We start from the raw sequence: 23,706 nt of genomic DNA, 5'->3' as shown, positions 1-23,706 counted from the left end.
TCCCGATGGAATCCCTTCCCGGGATGTCCCGAGGGGCCGGCGCGGTGCCGCCGGCGGCCGCCAGGGGGCAGCATCGCCCAGCGCACCTGTCGGCAGGTGAGGGGCCGGGCCCTCGGAACCCGCGCGATCCCAGCGGGAAAAACACAGCGAGCGGCGGGATTGGGGATTTCAGCGTGGCCCGGTCTCACAGCAGCTCCGCCCATGTATCCCTGCCGGTGACAGGAGATGCTCCCAGGGGCCTTCCCGCCAACTCCTGGGCTTAGGGGCTCAAGCTGAGAAACCCGGCAGGGTGGTGGGTAACTAAAGGGTAATTCAGGTCACTGGGGTCTAGAAGGGTGACAAAAAAGCACGATTTTCACACAGATTCTCCCAAGAACAAAGCAAGCCCTGAGTGCTTCCATGCCCTGCTCAGACCCACCTGGGCATGTTCCAGCTCTGGGATGAGTAGTGGGGGCCCTTTGAACCGGCAGGGAAAGGGCAGCAGGAAAAACTGCTCAGACAACACAGGGTCAGGATTCCAAACACATTTCTTAACTTTTATTCTCCCAGCAGGTAAGCAGTGGTTAAAAAAACCTCAGTAGCAAAACCAGATTGAAAGTGAGTCTCACACTTTCAGAAACAAACATGTGCATTTGCATGTCAGATTTGGGTGCTGAACTACAATTCACATCCCCACAGTGGATATGCAAATGACCAAGGAGGAATTTGGCAGTGAGAGCAAACTGCTGCATGTGTCACCATGGCAAATGTGCAACAAACACGTGTGTTCAAGTGTTGGCAACGCTGAGCAAACACTGGGCCGTGGAGAACCAATGCAATGATACCACAGATTCTGAAACGGTGTAGGCAGAAGAGAAAAATCTCCTTAACAAATGGGACAGCACAATGGAAGCTGTTTGGCACTTCCCAGCTGAGGCTGCTTCAGCCACGTGCAATATCAACCTTTCTGTACTGGGATTAGATTTTGTAGACTCTTCTCCCTCATGTACGTGCTGCTTTTGCTTCCACAAAAGATTAAGAATTCCACTGGTGAATTCTGGGGTGTTAGGAACACTTCATGAATTAGGAAATATAAAAGCTGCTCTTTTTTAAGATTTGAAGCCAAAGTGCCAGCAAGGAGCAACTGCCAATTACAGAAATCCAACTGCAACTGGCTTTAGCCAAGGAAAAGAAACAACAATTTCAAACACAGTTCTGCACTGTGTCACAGTACCCACACTCCCCCAAACCATGCTATAATCAGTACTGTGGATTAGATCCCTCAGTATAAAAACAAGAAATCCCATAAAATAGAAATCAAGAATTTCTTAAGTGACAAAACTATGTTTTCAGAGGTGCTTCCTTGTATGTGCAACATCTGCTTTTGTCAAGGTATGCATCTTCTCTGGGTTTATAATGTGCAAATCCCATAAATTATAGATTTATTCCAGTCAGATTCCCTTACTAGTGCTGAAACAAATTCACAGTATAAACTGTCAAGACTCTCCATGCTGTGAAGGAATATATATATTTAAAAGGTAAAGTGCAATTTCTTCTGTTTTGCAGAGCCACTCAATGGCTTGGAGTGCAGCGTGTGGTCGCAGCAGGTTTTGGAATGGGAAAAAGCCCTTCCATTAACCAGTGCCATCATTTCATGGCAGATGGTTCAGCTTTTCAACAGGCTGCAGGAATTTGCTATGCAGTAAAGTCTGAACGAAGGGTTCTTCGTGTCCGACACGTGTGGGTTTCCCTCCCTGACCAGTAACAGCAGAGCTGTGGTTTTTACCTAAACATGACAGACACAAGACGTGTCTGAAATCTGAAAATTCATCCTTCGCTTTCCAGCTTTTGTGCAGTCGGACTCTGGGTCCTGGACCCTCTCTGTAAGGCTCTGACACACCCTCACCGCACTCCTGCCCCGCTCTGCTGCAGCAGCTCTTGCTCGTCATCCTCCGACCCCGAGGGGCCCTGTCGTACCTCCTCATACCACTTGTTTGTCAGGGTTTTCATCTGGATGCGTCCATCGTGCAAGTCCTGAGGCAAAGGCAAACCAGAGCACTTTGTTATTTGGCTAAACCACCACCACTTGTGTGTTAGAGCAAAACAGAAAGACTTGTTGGACATATTCCTCAGGAAATAATCTGCTCCTGGTCTCTACACATGCAAAGCCATTCTGCTTCCTACCAGAAAATATTTATCAAGTGCTCAGTCAGTAATTATTGCCACAGATGATAGTTTTGATGAGGGGTATTTTTTACCTGTGTTTTTAGACAGTCCTGCTCTTTGTGTTTCAACAATCCTAATGCTGTCTGGAGGACCTGGCTTTGACTCTCCTGCTTGTGTTCCCAGGCACACTGGGAAGCTTGTGGCCTACTGTGTTGATTCACATGCTTATTTTTCCAGCCTTTGGTTGCCATCTGGATGGCAGCCTGTGCTTTTGGCTACCAGCTACAAATCAGACGCTTACTCTGGTTTCTTGATTCCTTTTTGGTTTTGCAAAAAATGCCTTTAGTTTTTGTGGGAAAGTGTTGAAAGGGTACTTTTGAAAAGCAGGGTACAAAACAAGAGGAAAAATAGTACTTTTGAGAAGGCTAGGAAGATGAAATGTGCACACTTTGTGTAAAATTATCAACTCCACAGTCAAAACACTTAATGTTACGGCAAACTGGAAAATGGGTGAATTATGTGGCTAAGGAGTCTAAGGTTTCTGAGGCACAGGAGTGAAAATGACACAGCATTTACACCTCTCAGAGCCACTCAGTGTTAAGTTACACTTTCAGTCAGGTGTCATCTTGCACTTACAGCCTCACAGCTCTGGTATCCCAGTGGAGCAGTCTGAAAAGTGAAGGTTGCAATACTGGTGCATATTTCCAAGACAGAAACTGCACAGCCCCAGAAGTCACAGGACCATTAAGAGGCAGGAACTATGTGTGACAGCACTTTAAAAACTCTGCCTGAGTGGCAGCAGGTTTTTCTAGCAGCAGCAGTAACCAGTAACTCCTGATACCCTTCTGGTTCTCCACGTGATTAAAGGCGAGCTCAACAAATCCGTACACCGAGTTTAACTGGGGTAGCCCTGAGATGCTCATTTAATCCAACCTGTGCTTTTACAGTGCAGCTGTTCATTACAGCTGCTCTATCTATGCATGAGCAATACACAGATGTCTCACTGTCCCTAATGCACAAGCTGTGTGGCTGCATGACGAACCCTGCGTGATACTGAGGGAAATAACCAACTCTAGTTTCTTTTCTTCAAGAATATGAGAATGACTTACTTCTTGTGTGAGTCTTCTGGTGAAGAAAGGATTCAAATACTCAACATCAAGCCGCATAAACCCTTTGAGGTTCTGGCGTTTTATGTACTGGGCTTCATATTCCTCCTCTGTGAGTTCTGATAAATGTTCGGATTCTATGGTGTTTCCCTAGAAAAAACATGAATATTGGAATAACCCGAGGGAAGTGCCAGTCATCCCTCCAGCCTGCTTCAGTCCTTGCCCAATGCTCTCCCTTCTCACAACCACTTCCCACTCTGGAACAATACAGAAATTATCACCCCAGCCTCCCAGGGCTTAGGGCTGTCTGAGCCTGTTCAGCTGCCGATTCCCAGAGCCCCTTGGCTTCCCTTTCCACACTGAAAGGGAAAAAGGCCTCAAATGTTCCATGTTTTGTATTGTCAGTATTGCTGAGAACTGGTTTCCAGTGTGCAGGTTTTCTCTTGTGAGCTGGACAATGATTTTATCCAGCAAGCACCACTGATGTCATTGTCCCACTGCAAACAATCCGTGTCAAACACGGCCTGTCCCTGTGCTTTTCCCATGCACATCCCTGCACGGACAGTGCAAGGTAATTCTGGAGACTGCAAGCAACCTCATGCCACAAGAAAAAACGAGTTCTGAAGATCCTACAGAACAATACTCTGCATATATTGCTCAATTGTTTGGGGAAAAACAGGCAAAAAATGCTCTGGGATACATTATTTTCTCCAACCTTTTGCACAAGACATTCCAGAAACTGGCTGTTGCTTTTGTCAGTTCTGTTACTTTGCCAGAAATTGCTTTAAAATAAAGTCTAGTCAGAGGGGGGCTGCTGTTACCACCTTCTCATGGCCTTTGCTTTGACTTTTTCAGAATAATTTCCATCTGCCTTTCATGATTAACTTCTGTCTCACACTGTACTAACTACTTTCTCGCTGTATATGACTCAATCCTCTATCATCTGCTTTATGCTTTTGCAGGGATTACTTTAATTTGTATGGATCAATTCATAATTGGATTCAGTTAAGAGACTATTTCTCCTCTCTTTGTCCAAACAGTTATTTTGTGTAAACATTAACCAAACTCTGTCTTTGGGGTATTTTAAAATTATATTGCTTGGCTTCGTTCTACCACCTTGGCTTTTTCCTTCTACTTTCTTGTAAAAAATTATGTACTAACCCTGAAAAATTATTAAACTGGGAAGAAAAAACCCAACAAAACCCAGTGATCCTCTCAGTAAAAGAGGAGGAACAAACCATCTTCTCTGTCTTGCTCAGATTAACGTCCTTCTTGTTCCTCTTGCGTGGTTTGGAGTCCTCAATGTCCACGAGCCTGATGAGGGGCATGGTGCCCCCTCCCAGCAGCAGGATGGTGAACAGCACGATGATGATGGTCGTGGTCCCGATGAGCTGCCGCTTCTCTATGGGCTCCAGGCCCAGGTGGAGGCTCAGGGCGTAGGGAATGGCACCACGTAAACCTTATTGGAGAGAGCAGCACATCAGTGGAGGGTGAATCAACAGCAGCACTCGTCCTGAGCACCCTGAGAACTCAACGGAAATTCCCCAGCTTTAAACGGTTTTTTACAACCCTAGGGCGTGTGTTTATCAATCACTTGGTTCCCACCCTACAATGAGTCCAAGAACTTCAGGCACTTCTGTTCAAACTGTGAAGCTGTTAGGCCTAGAGAGACAAGCAGCCTCTTTGTAGAAAAGCTTTAGTGGGCTCACCACTGCATAGTCCTCCAGCACAAAGGGGAAAGAGGACATTTCTGTCCCATTTGGGTTTGAGAACAGTGCAAATGTTCAGTTGAATTCTTCTCAACTAATGGAAAACCAGTTCCTCTTAGAGTGGCCCAGACAATGAAAAATATAAAACATTTTTTTCTGGTTCTCTATATTTTGAGCTTTAACTTACCACTAAACCACATGATGAACATCATTTTGGGGGTGATTTTATGATCACGGAAAAAGTTGAGTAGGTAGGAAAGTGGAAAAATATTCACTGCTCTACCAAACAGAACCAGCACCTGAAAAACAGAAATAAAAGCAAAAGACCATTGGATGTGTTACACGCATGAGACCCCAGCTGCAGCTGCCTTTAAAGGAGAAGGTGAATATACTCTTTTTGCTCACAGGCAGGTGAGCTGCTCAATGAACACAGAGACACTTCTCAGCATAGGGCATTGTGGAATTTAACTCTTGAAAAATCTTGTCTGCTTAACTGAAACCTACCCAGACCTGTCACTAATGGAGACCAGGCTGCTTTACTTACAATAACTAAATGGAACCCAAGAGGCATTCCAGGGACACTAAGAATTACTTTGAGTAAAAGTTCTCCTCAGTTCAGTCTGTTCAGCTCCTTTAATCATTCCCTTGGCACAGCAGCAAAGAGGAAATAAGATATTTCTATTCTCTCCCCGTGGACCAGTTCCTCAGAGAGAAAGGCCAGAAGCCAAACAAAAAGCACACATGCTGATTTCTCAACACTTTGCTGGGTATGGCTCTAATGCACACCACACACTGAAGTAACATTTTGAGAGGGGAAAAGAGAAAAAAAGGTACTATTGTTTTAATGGCAAACTATTAACACAGTGAAAACATTAACTCAGAAAAAGGCACAGTTTCCTCAATGCATTGCTTTTAAGCTCCACCACAAATAGACCTTGGTAAGGTAAATATCCCAGAATTAGTCAGCAGGATCCTTGAAGGGTTGTGCTGTTTTCTTTTATGAATCACCCCAAAATTACACAATTTGCATTATGCCTGAGGGGGCAAGGAAGTGTCACACCTTAGACACATATTAGATAGGGAAGTTGGGTGTAGTCCAGGCAGAGCAGTTCCCTGTGCTGATATCCCTATCTGTAAGTTGTAGATAACAATTCTTCCCTTGAACCATGCACTAAAAAGAGCCATTGTATGTTGCTGTAAGCAACTGGAAATGGGTCCCCATTTCATTCATTTGACTCTACTTTTCTTGCTGATATTAAACAATTACAATAGCAACAGATGTAGGGAACCCCCATGTGAAACATAATTCACTGTCACTCCATAAAGCTACAGTGAAATACATATTCAAAGACAAAGAATTAAGAAAAGAGTCCAAGACTGAACACACATTGGAGAAGGTGTGAATAAGGACTTCCTCTGAAGAACTCAGAGGGAAGAAGTGATGCATGGACTAAATTAGTTTATGTAAACAAACTGCAATGATATATGAGAGAAAACTCAAAAGCTGTAATACTGGGGAGATGAAAGGAGCAGAATTTGATACTGGTTTGCACTGGAGTTGCTATGAACTGTCTGTCACACAGATCTCTCACGGGAACATAAAAATAGGTAAAAACTCAGGACTGTTCTGATAAAATGACCAGAATGGTTATGGATACTAATCTTAACACCTTTTGAGATTTAATTTAATAAATCTAATAGTGTCAAAACAAGCAAGGTTCTTTTCCTTGTTTTTACCAATCTTATACAGAAAGGCTTCAAAATAGGAGCTGAAGGGAATTCCTTAAAGGCTGAAGTATTGTAGTGCTGAGAACAAGAATAATAATTTCATGCTATTAGAGAGAGTAAACTTCGTGCAATATACAAAAATGCAGAAGTATTTTTATAAAAACCTATAAATCATAACAATTATTCTAAAATCTTTTAACTGTAATGTCCCTTCCCCAGTAAGAAATATTGTAAAATGCATCTAAAAAGTATGGAAGAAAGTAAATACCTACTATGCACCAGATGACAAAGGACATTTCAAACTTGTGAGGGAAACTAAAAATCGACAGGCCAAGAAATGCAAAAACACACGTTTCTGAAAAAGAGAAATCACACCTTAAATAAACAATTCTAGAAAACCTTTTTTACTCCTATTATAAAGTGCTACATGCAGTACATAAAATGGTATTTCCTGACTTTTGAATGCACGAAATAGGCCCAGATGTTGTGATGCAAAAGGCCAGACTCTTACTCTTGCTGGCAGAGGACAGCACTTAGTCCTGTGTGTAGGCTTTTTTCAGCTGTAAATTACCAAGGAGTGAGAACAAAGCCAGCAAAACCTCATTCTAAAGACTGAGGAACTTTTAACTTGAGCAATATAGGACCTATATTTTATATATATATATATATAAAAATATTTATAAATTTATAAATTAAGCTGCTGACCAGGAGCTACAGAAGTTGCATAGTTATTCATAAATAATTCCTTTACAGTGACTTGACTGAATGCAGGCTTTTTTAGCTTTTGTAATAGATTCAGACTAAACCCTGAAGAGCTGCTGCTCAGGGGAGTGGTTAAGTTTGGTTTGCAGCAAAGCCATTCCCTGACCACACTGAAACTGCATCCTCCAGCAAACAATATGGAATTCATTCATGGCATCCCCCCAAAACACAGGGATATGTTTGTAATACAGAAACATGTCGTTTCTTTAAAGGTTTGGCTTGTAGAAGGAACTGGAAAGGCTCTGGGACCAAGTTGCTCATACCACTACTTCCAAAAACTTCTCCATTTGTGAAGTTATTGTTTTTGCAAGTAGATTTTTATATACAAAACCATTAAAAAAATAGTACTCAACCCCCATCTCCTACAACTAAAAATAGACCAGAGGAGTACAGGAGTCAGAGATCTCTATTGGGTCATCAATCTTGTGGCAAATCTTAGCAGGAGCCTGCAGGATGGGAGAGAGAGATTTACTGCACGTTTTATCCAGTGTGGCAGGAAAGGTGACTTTCGAGTGCCTTCCAGCCTCCACTATCAGGAATTCTTCTCTTGAAGACAAGCCCCATGGACATACAAATGCCTAGAAGCAAATTCACACCTCTGCTGCTCCCAAGAGAATCACCACTTCATGTGAATAAGATTTTACACTATTAATACTAGATATTAATAGTAAGCAGCACCTACCACACATGAAAGCAACAGTTCTCAGTGTCTGCTGCATTAAAATCTGTGTGACTGGGGACAGGTTATGGTGTGTGTAGTGAGACATCACAATGCCAGAGAAGAGGATGGCCATGATACCTGTAGGCAAGAATGTGGCAGTAAACAGAAGAAATCAAAACTAAAATCACAACCCAAGAGAAAAAAAAAACAAACCAAGCAGAATCCCTAGCTATTAGAATTACACTGACTGTGGCATCCCTTCTCCCTTTCCTTTGGGAAATCAGACAGGAAGACCATTGCCTTAAAACCCCCACTTAAATCAGCAAAGGTCAGAGACATTGGTCATCCAGGTCTTTGTACTTGGGAGAAGTTCACCTCTTCTCCTGGCCTTCAGCAAAACCTCTACCAAGTATTCAGAGACACACACAACACTCTGGTCTCAGCTGATTTCCCCAATGACACTGAGGACAGGCAGAAAACCAGCACAGGGCAGCAGTCTGGGCATGATCTAAGTTTGCTGAGGTGGCTGAGATCTGCAGCGTGCAGCTGAAACTTTAATTCTGTGTTGGGCAAAGGTAGCTGGGGACAATACCAGTATTTACAGTGGCTAACTAATGCTGATGAAAGCTGCAATTACCTCTTTTATCTTCTGTAATAGGAAGCAGAGAATAGTGTTTCTTTAAAGTAAGTCAAACTTAAAAGTAAGAACAAATTAAATGACAAAACACCCAAAAAACTCCCCAAAAAACAGGGGCCCTCTGAGACACAATTCCTACTCTTTATCAAAGAAACTTGCACAGACTCATTTTGCCAGTCACCTGAGAGTGAGATCCCTTCTGCGAGTCCATAAGGAAGGTAAGCAAAGATAATCATCATCCCAAACTCCAGGGAGGGTGTCTTCCTTAAATCAATGTGCTTTAGCACGTACACAGGGAAATGTTATGGAAAAATGTAAATTAAAACAAACAAAAAAAATCAAAGAAATATTTGCATCTGTGTCATTCCATCACAAAACAATGATTATGTACTTCTCTACTGAATAGCCAATAAAATCTACACACTGGCCTTCAACTCCAGTATGGAAGGACAAGTAATTCCTTATGAGGAAAGTTTGATATAGAAGCTACTGTTGGTAGAAGTCTGTCAGAATGGACAGAGATAGAGAGACAAGAAAGATCTGCTACTGATGTGCCTCTACAATATCGATAGTAACTGGTAAATCAAATACTTTGAGGCACAAATTACAGTAAAAGGGCAAATAAGCTGCTTTTCTTGAATATCTGTCTCCCTCTTTCGTGGCGATATACGGAATAATTTAAAAGTTTGTTGAATCAGGCTGCTGAACCAAGAGGGAAATTTCTACATTTAATCAAACATTCAGCTCTTGCTGTTTACAAAGTGCTTGCCAGTGTGTCCCAGCTGACATGAACAACTGTTGTACAAGTCCAGATCACCTGCAGTGAAGTCAGTGTTAACACTAAAGCCCTGAGAAGTAACAAAGGTGTCTGGACTACAGTAAACAGCCTTCCTGACCTCAGCAGAGAAGCTTCTGGGTTGTTTAGCAACCAATTCATGGAAGTGGAAGAGGCAAAATATGACCCAGTGTAAATCCAAACAGAACAGTGTCTGCATTCAGCTGCCTGCACATGATCCATAGGGACAAATGAGCTGGGCTGACTCAAAGGCCCTTGGGAAAAGGAGCTTTTTTTTTCTTTTTAATTAACTGTTTTATGCATGTAAAAAAAAGAGCCATATGCTTGTAAAAATGGATTGTTATTGAAATGGAATTAATATATTTTGAATTTACAAAACAATTACCATATCTTATAACACTCCAATGCACAAAAGCTATTATGCAGCATTTCAGACCTTAATTATGTTCATAAAAATTTGATGTGACTTTTTAATACACATTCATGCACACTAACATAAAAACAAAATGAGCATGACAAATTCCTCAGCCAACAAAATAATGCCTCATAAGAAATATCCCCTAAGAAATGCTGCAGAAGACGGGAAAGAAAAATACTATTAGAATGTTGAAGTTCACCAATTTATACATATGTATCACCAAATGAAAAAAGGATATTAATGCAGAAATAAGACCAGTAAGTGTGCCAAGCGCTGCAGAGCCAAAGAACATTTTAAGAAAGTATCCCAGTGCCTGTAGGAAGGTTTGCCATCCACTTACATCTGACATATTTTCCCTTGTCAAACCTTCTGCTGTGCTAGATACAATTAAAAGAGAAATAAAAAGAAATGGTTATACATTCCAAGCCTGGATCCAAAAATATCAAACATCTTTTGAGCACAACAACAAAAAAGACTCCCATTTCTTTGTTGCTACCACTCTTAAAAGGCTTTTACTGTGATATATATAACAAGAGGAATGTCAAAAGACGTTAAATCAAGCCTTAGTGTAATCCCCAAAGGGAAACCTAATTCTGCTAAAAATCCAGCAATGCTCCTCTGAAGAATCCCAGAATGGCATAAATAGGCTATGGTGATGCCCAGTATTTCAAAACAATGTTCCAAGTTTGAAAAGGGAAAGAAAACACATTTTACAGAGGTAAAAACTCATGTGATCCTCCAAGAAGAACCAATGAACAGGAAGAACTCTCATCAAATATTTAGGTGTGGATGAGAGACAAGAAGATCACCGAAGGAAAACAAAGCAGCCCTCAGGAGGAAAGGGGAGAAACCTCTTTGAATTTCAGGGATGTATTTCATGGAAATTCTGTGCAAAGAAGACACGGGTTCCAACCAGTGTTCCTTTTGGCTGCTGTTAGCCTTCAGGGTCTTCCATAAAAGCACCACAACTGTAGTAAAAGCAGTTAGTTCATTGGAAAATGACTCTGACTTCACTACCTGCCTGGTATATCTGCTCCTTCTATACAATCACAGTCACATCTGTTGACTTCAGCAATAACATGAAGATTTATCCATCCATTTTTTTACTCTTTCAGCCCCAAAGAATTATCGTGGGCAGAAGATAAGGATATTGGATGTCCTTCTTTCCTGTGAAAGCCCCAACATAAATATGAAACCATTGCATGGATGTGGATGTATTCCCCCCAGCTGCAGTGGGACTCTGGGCATAGGCCAGTGACAGAGATGCAGCAGCATATTTGGCAAGGGGAACATTTCTGTGCAAGCCTGAAAGGTGACGTGTTGGTTTGGTGTTGTCAGGAAAGCAGACAGACAGAGAGCTGATAAATGAATGGAATTAGATAGCAATCAACTGTCTGGGATCAATGAGATAAGGCACTGAGGCAGTGGTAATAAGGCAGCCATTTACTGTCTTCTGCCTATGCAGTTCATGCTTTTAACAAAGAAGGACCACACAAAATTCCGTTTCACACCAGAAATACGTGATTTGTTCTAAATGGAGGTGGCAGAATTATTGTATGTTTGAATAACTAATCAACAGAAAACAAAGTGGTTGCTGTTTCCATTCACATGTGTAGTTCCAATGCACTCACTTGGTCAGGACAATCGAGACTGCATCATTGAGAATGCTTTCTCCAAAAACCAACATGTTAAGCACAGGATCCACGTTGAGGGCATTGAAAATGGCAATAGTAGCCACAGGGTCAACTGCAGATATTAAAGAGCCGAATGCAAAACTGGGAGAACACAAAACAAAAGAGAAAACTAGATGAAAGAAAAATACATACCTAGTAAGTTATGTGAACAAAGACCTTTTGTGCTACAGTTTCTACACAGTGGTAAGTAATGCTCTCTTTCCATTCCTGAGAACTTGATTCTTTGCCAAGTTCTTGAAAAAAATCTATGTTGATACTGAAAACTCATTCTGTCTTTTAAGAGAAGATTTAGACAAGGAAGTTATTCCCTTATATTTATTAATAATAGCAACTAATCAAAGTTTACAAATCTTAACTTTAAAGTTTGGTTAAAATACCCAGTATCTGTCTAGAAAAATCACTGAGCATAGAACAGAATAGAATAGAATCGAGTACAATACAATTGGGAAATAAGGGTGTAATAAATAGGGTACAGAAGTCTTTGATTTATTTATTGGTTTCATATACAGTGTTGAACCTCAGCAATCTAAACACCAATCAGAAGTTGGCCAACTGCAGTGCCTTTCCCCTTTATAGTTATCTGGAAGAAAGCTTCATTTCATATACTACACCATTTCCCCAAGAGCTTACCTGTCTGTCATGTTGAGTTTATAAATTACATCAGCCTGAAAGAATAGGTAAAACATAAAAATCACAATCAACTGTGGTTTTCTGCTGTTTTTAAAAATGAAACTATTTATCAAATCCCAAGTTCATTATCAAGAAAAAAAAAATCACAGTAGTGATGTTACTCAGTTTAACACTGCCCTCCAACAGTGATTTACTGCTACAGTTCTGGTCACCCAAGATCAGGGAAGCACCAGATGGAACTGGACCAGATTCAGGTGAGTAGAATAACTAAGGCCTTCAAAGTAATAGAAGTCTGAGGGGCAAAGAGGAAAGTATGGAATGCTTTGCCTACCAGAATGAAGTTTGAGAGAAAAGATAAATATCTCTGTCTATATGTAATCAGTGGGAAACACCAAACCACAGAATCAAAAAAAAAAAATATAGAGAAGAACAAGTAAGTTTAATATTGGAAAGCAGAAGATGGCTCTAGAGAATACAGGTTTTGGAACAGCCTTGTGATAGGAAGGCTGTGTAAGTTAAAAAAAGTAATTGCTTTCCACATAGAGCATGCTGTGCCACAGAATCACAGAGAGGTTCAGGTTGGAAGGGACCACTGGAGGTCACCTGGCCCACCCTTCTTGCTCTGCAGGGTCCCCTGGAGCACATTACTTGGCATTGTGTCCAGATAGCTTTTGAACATTTCCAGGGAAAAAGACTCCACAGCCTCCCCAGCAATATCCATGGAAAGGGTTGTAAAACATTCCCTTCGTGAGAGCAGAGAATTGGACTTTGTGACTCAGGAATTCACTTTCACTATGTTTGTCTGCTCTTGAAAAATGGACTTTCAAATAACAAGCCAGATATACTGAAGTGCTTCAAAGCAGTAAGTCTTACCCGGCCCAGGAAATAGATTCCTCCACCTACAATGAAAGCTGATATTGCAGTGCCAAATACAGAGAACAGAATGATGGAACCAATGTTCTGAAAAAAATTACCCTGGAACATAATAACAAGTAAATTAGTGAAAATTGCCGGAGGGAAATCTCATGTTTGGGTTTGCATCTAAATTAGATTCTGATTCACAACTGGGTTTCCAATAATAGCCCCCTTGGCCAGGACTAGTGTTGTGAGACATGTCCATGGAAACACAGGTTCCCAGGCAAGGGGTGAGAACCCTTGGAAACCTTTTCCTCTCCTCTATCTGTGGAATGACGTCACCTTCCCCACTTCTGATCCTACTCCTTCCCAGTCTGGCTCCTTCACAGCAGCCCTTGTACAGCTCTGATGAGGTAAGAAACCTCTCCAGCCAAGGAAAAGCACAAGCCCAACACCTTGCCAGCAGTCAGTTATCAGTAACAACCAATGTTCTCTGTACTCAGGGTTGAAGAGGCTTAAATTTTGCACTCTCAATTCCCTAATGGTTAATATGATGGAATTTAATGCAATTATCCTAAACTTCATGAAGATAACTAAAAGCAGAATGTGTTCTAAACAAAACCTCAGCATGCAAAATGAGTTTCTGGCAGGGGCTGACCTTGTGCAGTGAATATCCAGATTCAAATATAATAGGTGGAAGCAAAAGCAGAAAAAACATATTTGGACGAAACATTTCTTCTTCCTGAAAAACAAAAATGAATCATAATTTCAATGATATCATCATCATTATTGAAATAACACCAAATCTTCCAAAAGGTAAATTATTAAAAAATATGTTGGAAAATGCAAATGGCATTAATCTTTCTCCCTTCCTATCACAAAGTAAAAGACTGAAGAACAGTAAGCTATTCCAGGGCTGCTACTTCTATTGTTGTTCTTTTTCAACCCAGTGACAGAAATCTAGGAGTTACTTATTTTAAATTACTGCCTCCAAATAAGCCGCAGAGAAAACAGGTTATTTATGGCAAAGTCTTTTTGTTTCCACAAAAAAGTATTCCCATTTTATCTCACAGTCTTGAAATCTGTACAGACTGCCAAGGAACAGTGACTTCTTGGACACTGTTTGAACAGAACAGGTTAACTGGGACCAAGGAAAGCTCATCACACCATCACCTCAGTGCACCTGCAGGAGACCAGGCTCACACCACTGGGAGGAGTCTGAGGCTGGACTCTTCTCAGCAAACACAATTTCTGTCTGAAATTCAGTGGTGCTATTCTTGATGGATCCTTTTTGCCATCACAGTGATATAAATGGCACCCAGGATGAGGCAAGATGCTATTTTTTGGTGCCCTCACTCTTTGTCACCTATTTCATTCCTTGGCTAATGCTGCTCATGGAGCTGTACCCCCAGCCTGGCACGCTGGTTTTTCTGCAGGCAGACTAAGCAAAGAAGGCAAATTGTTCCCAGCTGAGTGGGCCTCTCTCTTTACCCACCTGTTGTCTCCCTCCTGGCTCCCCAGCAGAGCTTGTCACCTCTGCAAGCACCGATTAACTTGTTTAAATCCAGGTTAAACAGCTGATGGACTGTTCTGTTCAAACCCCAGCTTTCAAAACAGAGGTCCTCATCTCTTTAAAGTCTCGTTCCTGCCTGTACCACAGATAATCATCTTAAAGGATTTGGGGGGCTTAGAAAACAAAACTCATCCTTTAGACTGAGATGCTCTAGCCCAGGATTCTGCACGCACAGCTCCGTGCATGGGTGGCTGACACTGCCTGGTTCTGTCAGCACAGGAACTGCACTGGAACAAACTCTCACCCATCTGAGCAACTACACCTGAAACCAGAGCTGGACGAGGAGGCAAGAGCAATGGAAAGGAAGGACTGCATTTGTGGTGCATGGAAGCAGAGACCAGGAAGGTACAACATGAGGACTGTGATTATCAGCCATGGTAGCCAAGAACCACCAGCAAACACAAGGTCTTAGTGATGAGGGAACACTGAGTAAGGCATGATCATCAGAAATTACATTACAAAGTTCCTAGGGCAGGGATATGATCCAAGTTTTGCCTTGTACAAGGACATAGCCAGCAGTTAAATATTCTATTTTTAACCATGTCCGATAAAGAAAAAGTATCTAGTAAATATACAACCATTTAATAAAGTTCATAATTATTATTGATTAGAACATTTCACATCTGGAATTATGGCAGCCTCTGTTAAAACCTAAACTTGATTACAGTGAAAGTAACTTAAATAAGCAAATAATAATGTGATATCTGTGACCTTTTACCTTGGCTGATAATGTGAGCAAACCAGACACAGCTCCCCAGTGCTTCCCAAGATGTGACCAACACTTCCCAGATAATCACCATGTAATTCATCAGCTGGGATCAGTATTTACCATGTTAACAGAATGAGTGCTCAAATCAGAGCCACATTTCGAGCTTTCTTCTTTTTTCCTACATACATGATCTCAGTCAGATTATTTTATTTAACAAATAAGAAAGTATTTTAAAATGCTGATTTGCTGATTTTGTGGCTGTTTAACTGACAGTTCACTGCTCTGACAGTATGGATAAAATGTAGAAGGCAAAATCCTTGTTTCACTGTAGACTTCACCTCTTGGAGACATTTCTGCCAAGACTCTCTCTCTAAAAAATCCTACTATTACAAGTAGTCTTTTTAAAATGTTTAGGGACTGTTCTACAATTAAAAATTAATTATTTCAATTATACCTTCCAGTTGGCCAGCTTTTGAGCCTCTATGATTTTTATAAAAGCTCCCATAAGGATACCTAGGAGAGAATGAGAAAACATTCTGAAATAGCCACAAAACACATCACTGTTTATCAGCTCTCTAAGTTTTAAAAGTGCAAACAAGGCAAACCATAAAGCAGCAAGTCTTTAACTCCTAAATCACAAAACCACAAGGTTGTTTTGGTTTCCATATCCAAATACCCAGTTTTCAATACATTACATAATTCCAGATTTTTCCTGACACAACAGATTGTCTCTTGGGATATCCCAACCCAAACACTCATACTGAGAGTGTGATGCTTAGTGATGCAGAAAGACAACAGGCTTAACTACTCAAAACCACTTCTCATCTAAGCTGCATTCAAATAAAATTCCACCCTTCTTGCTGAAGAATCAGGAAGTTATGAGTTAGACATCTGTGCTTCATGTCACTTCAATGCTATTTGCAGTGTTAAAGCAGCTTAAATGACATCAGTCCTCTCCAAAGAAGTGAATTTCGCTTGAATGAAATCACAGCACTTTCTGGCAACAAATTCCAATCAGGGTGGAGACACTGTCAGAACTATTTCCCAAATGAACTACACATCTTTTAAGTCATGTAGAAATACTAATTTGAGTATAAAAGAATTTTATCAAGGCTGCTGCAAACTCAATGGTTAAAGGTTATTGTGCTCTTTCCTCCTATAAATCTTCAAACATGTAAGATGTAAGACAAAGGTTTCTTCTGGAAGTCAGGAAAATAACTCACAAACTGTTGTTAAAACGTTTTCAAGTAGTTACCAGGAATTTGTCTTTAGTCAGATTCCAGGTCTGTGTTTCTGCATAGCTGTGTTTTATTATTTACAGAACGGAGACTTCACAGTCAAACACTCTGATGTAGAAGAGAAGTACACAAAATGAAAGGTAAAAAGTGGCTGAGAAGCTCTAAGTACACTTTCCTGTACCTCAGGAGCCTTTATTCTCTCTATGCTGCAGCTAACAAAGGAGTCTTACAAATAGAATCACGTGGATTACTCCTGATGGATGTGTCACACACACAAAGCCGTGAGGCCTAAGCCTTCTTTCATACAAACATCTGTGAAGGCATCAGTCCCTGAGGATAGAAATAATTGTTCCATGAAATTGTTTATATGGAAAGGAAGCGCAAAACACTAATGAAGGAACATCAAAGGTCTGCTGTTCCTTGAAGGACAGAACGCAGATACAGCCACTCACATGCCACACAAACATGGGTCTCTACTAAGTTAGGCCTCCCACCCTGGGATGGCAGCTGGGCCAGAAGCCAAGGCCTAGAACACTGCTAATTTTTGCAGAGCAACAACACCATCTTCAGCTGCTACAGTCAGTACTTGTATCACTTAACAAAAAGTCTGTGTGGGGAAAAACCAAATGACAAGACCCAGAGCCCATACACCTGAAGGCATGGACGTCAGGAAGTGTGTTACTTCCTGAACTGATGCTCACTGTGGTGGGATTCAGGATTGAGAGCCCTCACACAGAACTAGGTTTAGACAGGATTTAAAAGAGAATCCCTTAACTCACTTCTTCTGAAGTGGAAGGGCTCCAGCATGACTTTGGGTAACTGGAGCCCTGAGTAGGCCACCCATGGCCTGTGGGCTACAGGCTGAACATCCCTATCCTGAGTCTGAGGCTTCAGTTAAAGGTTGGCTCAGTCTCTTCTTTCAAGGAAGAGCTAATCACAAGATGACTCTAACAGCATCACAGACAAAAAAGGTCCTTGCATGATATCAAAAATGAAATAACAACAATATCAAAGGAGGGTAATAGCAGAGTTAAGGGGACAGGACAGGTCTGAATTCAACTTACACCTTTACATAGCAGAAGTGACTTCTACCTGTGTATTACACACAGCACTACTAAGATTATGCCAAGCAAAGTCATGAGAGACCTGCACAAAATAATGCATCAACAAGAGGGTTTAACAGCAGCAGAATCAAAGTTTGATGCTGATTTTTAAAACCTGTCCCATAAATCTTTACTATTCCTTTATTACTAGACAAATGAACACAGTTTTTGATCAGCTGGTTCTATTAAATCAGGCAGATCAGTTTTGTCAAGGAGCTAACTGGAAAGTTAAGTTCTGTAAGAGTTAATCTAAGCCCCATTCTTTTGAAAATTTTACAGGAATCTTCTTATTACAACCAACCTTTATTTTTCCTGAGAACACGTTAAAACTCAGTAACAAATTAAAGAGAAAAAACTTTTCTGGCAACTATTTTTACCAATGAAATTCCATCAGCTTTTAAGGATGAAGATCAAAATCCAGCCTCAGAAAATGTGTTCCTGCCCTTTCCACCAGGAGAGTCACACGCCCTAGAAACCATAAACCAGAAACTTCCGAGCAGCTTAGACAATGGGAGGAAAAGCATTTGTGAAAATCATACCTATCTTCTCCGCTGTCACTTTTATTAGCCTTTAATAACTTCCTGAGAACATTTGCATAATTTACAAGCCAAAGCAGGACACACCTCACTTCTGGCACTGCTCACAAAACTGGATACTTGAAACTCAAGCTGTGCTCTTGCAGCTGTGCAGAGCATTCCCAGTCCCAGGGGGACCCCGAGCAGCAATGAGCCGCAAATTCCTGTGATTATCCCGATGCCGTGTCCTGTCACCAGCACCGACAGCAGTTCAAGTGTGACTGAGTCTATAAACTAAATAAGGCTGAAATGACACAGGACATCTGGGCTGCTACTGGGTATAACACCCTGCTGACTTCCAGGAACTGCATGTGCTGGTATCATCTCGCCTGGCCGGGGGGACAGACTGCAGCTCTGCTGTGGTTCACCCCAAAACCCACACGGGCAAGTTCCTGCACGGCCTCTAGGTGAGAACACAGCAGGTGCAGCTGCTGACTCAGTCTGAGCAGCAGCAACAACCCCGGCAAGAAATCTCCCTGTTTCATAAACAAGCTTTTGTTGGGACTGACAGGAGCGCAGGACACACCAACAATGAAATCCAACAGCTAAAATCCTTCTCCTGCTTCTGAGATGCCAAGAAGAAGAAACAGAAAGAGGAGAACGTCTGTGCCTCCGCTGCTCTGCACAGCTCAGCAGGAGCAGGGACACAGGCTGGCCCAGCACCTCCACTCTGCACTGCCCAGGACGTGGCTTGTGGCAGAATATACAGAATGACAGCCAAGAGAATCCAAAACTATGCCAGCAAGAGCAATCAATACACTGCTGAATTTTATATTGGGGATTATGCTTAAATTTAGAATAGCTATTTAATAGCTGTGGTAACCAACCTGATTTGAAGCCAAATCGACACCTTTCACCTGGGTTTTTGTATACAAAGAGGAAGGATACTGAAGGGATAGCAATGTCCTTTTGGAACCTTTTAGGACACTGGGAGATACATTCACCAGATACCTTACCTGTCCATGGCAATAAAATAAGGAGGGAGGGAGAGAGAAGTGTGTCAATAGTGAATCAGGTGCTGGGTGGTTTCTGTGGGGATGACAAGGTGAATCAGGGTGAGCTGCAGCAGCTCTGATCCATGTCATGACAGAAGCATAAAAGCACAAAAGTCTGAGGGATGCTGCTGCTATAAAAACACCCAGGAAATCCACACCAGGACAGGTTTCTTACAGGTCTGTTTGTTTTTCAGCTGCACAGAAACACTGGAACTCCTATAGGGCCTTGCAAGTGAATGTCCCTTGAATCTTCAAAACCTTCTACTATGTGAGTAACATGATGTGGTCTGCACCACACACAGTCATCTACAAATGCAGGGAGTTATGCTGCCAGAAAATATGCTTCTCTTTCTGCTAAGTAACACCTCCAAGATTTTCTCAATCTAGCACGCAAGATGCAAGAAGATCCCTTTTTCCCAGAAAGCATAAGTTACTGACAAGCACCAGAAAGCTCATTTCCTTCCACTGAGAACTTGTGCAAAAACACACTTAGGAAAATATGAGAGAAGACACCAGCCAAGCCCAGGAGAAAGTCAAAAATCTACCTGCTCAACTGGTTCTATGCTCCTCTGAGCTACACTGGGATTATAACTAAGTATCTTTGTCTTCTTGTGGTATTTTTAGAACAGCTGTCAGTGAAAGTGTCACTAGTAACAGAAGCAAAAATATCACAGAATCTTGCAGACAAGGCAGAGACAGCTGAAAAACTGCTGCTGGGAATACTTAGAACAGGCTCTTCAAACATCAGACAGCATGTAGAGAAAATGGTAAATGTATATGGCCTGATTTGCTCCTCATTCACAAAATCAGGAGCATAGGGTACAAATACATGAAATTACCCTAACATACAACTAAATACATACTCCAAATTTAATCCAAACTAGATTAGCACCTAATCTCCATGAAGGGTGCCATTGTTACAGCTCAAGTCATAGGAAGAGCTCTTGCCATGGTACTGCTGGATAGTTAAGGATCTGGCAGTCCAGGCAAGTTTTTAGGATAGTTGCAGTCCCCAGCTACATTAAAATCACACACAGAAACATAATTCTAACAACACTAACACAAACACATGTACCACTTCAAAGGGAAGGCTGGAGCCTGGTGGCCAGAGAGTGCTGCACATCTCCTACAGTAAGGATGCAAAATCAGAGGAAGATGCCAGGTAGTGACATCCCTGTGGGTGTCATTTTCCTGGGCCAGTCTCTGCCTGTATGCTCATTTATTTCTTCAGTGAATTCAACTCTATGAATTCATTGTTTTCTTCACTGCATGCAGTTTGCTGCATCTTTCTAGTGATGGTTAATACACAACAGAGCATTATCTCCACTACAGGCTACTGACAGTCCCTAGATTAACACAAGTCCAGTATAAAAATGTCATGGTTACTCACCTAAAGACACAACAGCCACACTCTCTGGTAAAAAATGAAGCCGGTATTCTATCAGTAAATGCACCAATATGATGCAAATAGCTATGAAGGGGAAAAAATAGTAGATTTAGATGTGTTAGAGGAGAATAAAATATACTTTTAAGTAGTATTTCTAAAATACACACAGCAAAACTTCTCATAATGATTTAGCAGACTTTGCTTTGGCAATAAACCAAAAAGCACCATAGTCTCAGCAGTAGCTCCCACCACCATAAATATTAAGGCAGCCTGGGATGTTCCTGAGCTGTTGGTCTCCATTCCTTGTGTTTGACTGCTCTGCTTGTGTCTGGCAGCACATCACCTGCTCCAGGCACCTGTCAGGGCTACAGTGACAGGCACGAGTGCTGTGCCAGGCTAAGGGACACCTGAGTGTCCCTCAAGGGAAAGTAAAAGCACCACAGCAGCAGGGAAGCCATGGATCACAGGAATGTGGCACAGCAGGGATGTGACTCTAACAGTGGTATCTGAACACACAAACAAGCCATAGAAACACAGGGTTGGAGATCAACTCAGGAACTTCAGGCACTTTACATCTGGGGCTTGGCTTTGACACAACACAGAACCAACCTGCTTCTGGGGCTGTTCCACTTCACAACATTCCTAAAGGCCATTTTCCAGAGTGGGGCCCACACATTCATGTTCACCTCCCAACACTCTTAAATGAGAGATTATGAATGGGAATAATGATGAACAATAAGCTTCCATACTGGCTTTACTTTGTTCAGGGAGTCCCCCTGTCCCCAGGGTGATGCTTTTAAGATCCATTACGTTATCAGACTGGCATACAGATTGGAACATTGCCAAAAAAAATCACAGCTTGTTTGGTAATTCCCAGGAATGCAATTTTACCATGAATGGTCCTTTTAAAACTCAGGAGACACACATACTCAAAAATACTGCATTTTGCTTTGGTCTTTCTTTTATTCACATCCAGTATGTCAGTGAGCTCTGAGAACAGAGGAACCCTCTCTGAAGACACACAGGTACCTCAGAAGTAAGGGGAAGCCTTCTACTTTTTGCTGCCCTTAATAGTAGTTAGAAGACATTTTTTTTTTAACCTTAAATGACCTGCAGAAGTTGGCACACTGCTGCCAACTCTATACCTTTTATTTCCTATATTTGCTACTGGAAAAATCACCAGTCAGAAGACGGGGTGACCTGTCTGCCCCAGCAAAGTCTCTCAGTGCTTTGGAGGAACCAAGAACAAGCACAGAAAGGAAAACAGACAAACCTTTCACCCTCCTGAGAGTTCTGTTATTGGTACAGTTCTGGCTCCAGCACTGCTCTAAGCAGAAGGTGAGACAACTATATTCTCTTGAAGAAAGACAACAGCCCAGAATTACAGAAAAGTCTGGTGAGCACATGCCACCCAAAATGCCTCTACCTGCACAAGTGTCAGTGATGACACTCTGCATGTTGTCATCACATCCCTGCACAAGTGTGAGAAATTGAGGAGAGCCACAAAAACAGATACTGAAATGGAGTACTTGTGCTTGTAAATCTGAGTGTCATCCACTGGCTCTGGGGGCTTCATGAGGGCAGGAGTTGTTACACTGACACCTTCCAGTGCACTGTTCTCAAACTGCCCAACACCACGGGCCATCCTGACAATGTCTGTTCCACACATGAACAGTGCCAGGTGCTTGGTAAAGAAGGTAAAGACAATTAAAACATGTTTGCACTTTGAGACCATGGTGAGAATATTTGCACTGGTCCCCAGCCTTCCACAGGGTTGGGAGGGCCAGGCAGTTACACACCAAACTTCCCAAATCCCTGTGCAGTATCCTACAGCACAGAGAGAACCAAACTACTATGCCTGTGAGTTGGCCTCTGTCCTCAGGCACAGAACACGTTAACAGAGATTAACAGACTTTCAGTTCATCATTCACCTATAACAAGAAGACTAAAAAAAATTGTCATGCCACTAGACTGCTCCTCTTGCTGTGCTTGGACTCCAGTCTGGACTGGCAGGATGGGCTTGGGAGGTGTGGGTGCCACCAGCTTGGTCGTAGCAGCCAGCAGAGTGTGGAGGGTGGCATTGATGACCTCATGGGTGACATTTGCAGACCTGTCAGGATAATACAAGATGTGATCACACTGGAAGGGAGCAGCACGACAGAGACTCAGCCTACTGAGGACATGCACGGACCAACCAGTCACCAGATCACACCGAATCTGTGCTGCTGACCAATTCGCTGAAAGTTATTAAAAGCAGTCTACGACCACAAATACTGCAAGGTCAGGTTAACGGAGCTGACTACCGCTGGGTTATCTCGCGCACTGCAGACACCAAACCCTCGGCACCGCACCCGGGAGCGATGAAAGCTGACACAGGGCACGAACAGCCCGCCGTCAGAACGATCCCACCGCGGGGCCCGCACCCGCCGGCTCCTCCCGCCGCCCTGGAGCTCTCGGCGCCGCGCGGGGCCGCTCCGAGCCCCTCACTGCACCCCCGGAAGCTGCTGCTGAAGGAAAGGTCCCCCCGGCCGGCACGGCCCGACCGTCCCTCGCAGCCCCGCGCTCGCTCAGTCCCGCACTCACTCCGCCATCTTGCCGGCCTCAACCTCCCGCCGCACCCCGCGCGCCGCCAGTTCCGGCGCGCCCGCAGCCGCCGCTCTGGCGACCACCTCCGGCGAACTCTATGGTGGGTGCGGGGATGGCCGCGGGAGCGCGAGCGGGGAGGGAGGGAGTCACGTGACAGCGGGGCCGGCCCCGTCACGCGCCGGAGACGTCACGGTTCCCGCGCTGCGCGCGCGGGGGTGGGGGCGCGCGGGGCGCCCCCTCCCGGCGGGGGCGGAGACTGCAGCGCTCCCTCCGTCAGGGTCGCCATTGCTGGCAGGGGTGGCAGTGCTCCTTATCCCTCAGAGCTGCCACTGCTGCCAGTGCTCCTTATCCGTCAGAGCTGCCACTGCTGCCAGTGCTCCTTATCCCTCAGAGCTGCCA

General features: G+C 42.9%; 1 protein-coding gene across 2 annotated transcripts; it reads right to left on the bottom strand.

The window, feature by feature from the left end:
• Window positions 1–509: 509 nt before the first annotated feature.
• SLC9A8 (solute carrier family 9 member A8) lies at window positions 510–23,384 on the bottom strand. Of its 2 annotated transcripts, XM_027646042.1 has the most exons (16): window positions 23,305–23,384; window positions 22,653–22,831; window positions 20,725–20,805; window positions 15,878–15,936; window positions 13,800–13,883; window positions 13,160–13,261; window positions 12,287–12,321; window positions 11,594–11,737; window positions 10,201–10,339; window positions 8,930–9,035; window positions 8,133–8,249; window positions 6,961–7,043; window positions 5,148–5,259; window positions 4,490–4,710; window positions 3,255–3,401; window positions 510–2,013 (listed from the first exon to the last, which is right to left on the bottom strand). In XM_027646042.1, the coding sequence occupies exons 1-16, from the start codon at window positions 23,310–23,312 to the stop codon at window positions 1,882–1,884; spliced, it is 1,749 nt and encodes a 582-aa protein (XP_027501843.1). In that variant the 5' UTR covers window positions 23,313–23,384; the 3' UTR covers window positions 510–1,881. The 2 variants fall into 2 exon arrangements, with proteins under 2 accessions (XP_027501843.1, XP_027501844.1); XM_027646043.1 differs by lacking the exons at window positions 22,653–22,831; window positions 23,305–23,384 and adding an exon at window positions 21,995–22,604.
• Between the last annotated feature and the right edge of the window lie 322 nt (window positions 23,385–23,706).

This window comes from Corapipo altera, unplaced genomic scaffold, assembly GCF_003945725.1.
Source record: "Corapipo altera isolate COAL_440 unplaced genomic scaffold, ASM394572v1 64, whole genome shotgun sequence".
In the NCBI taxonomy this organism is placed as follows: Eukaryota; Metazoa; Chordata; class Aves; order Passeriformes; family Pipridae; genus Corapipo; species Corapipo altera.
This window is presented reverse-complemented; position numbering and strand designations above follow the sequence as displayed.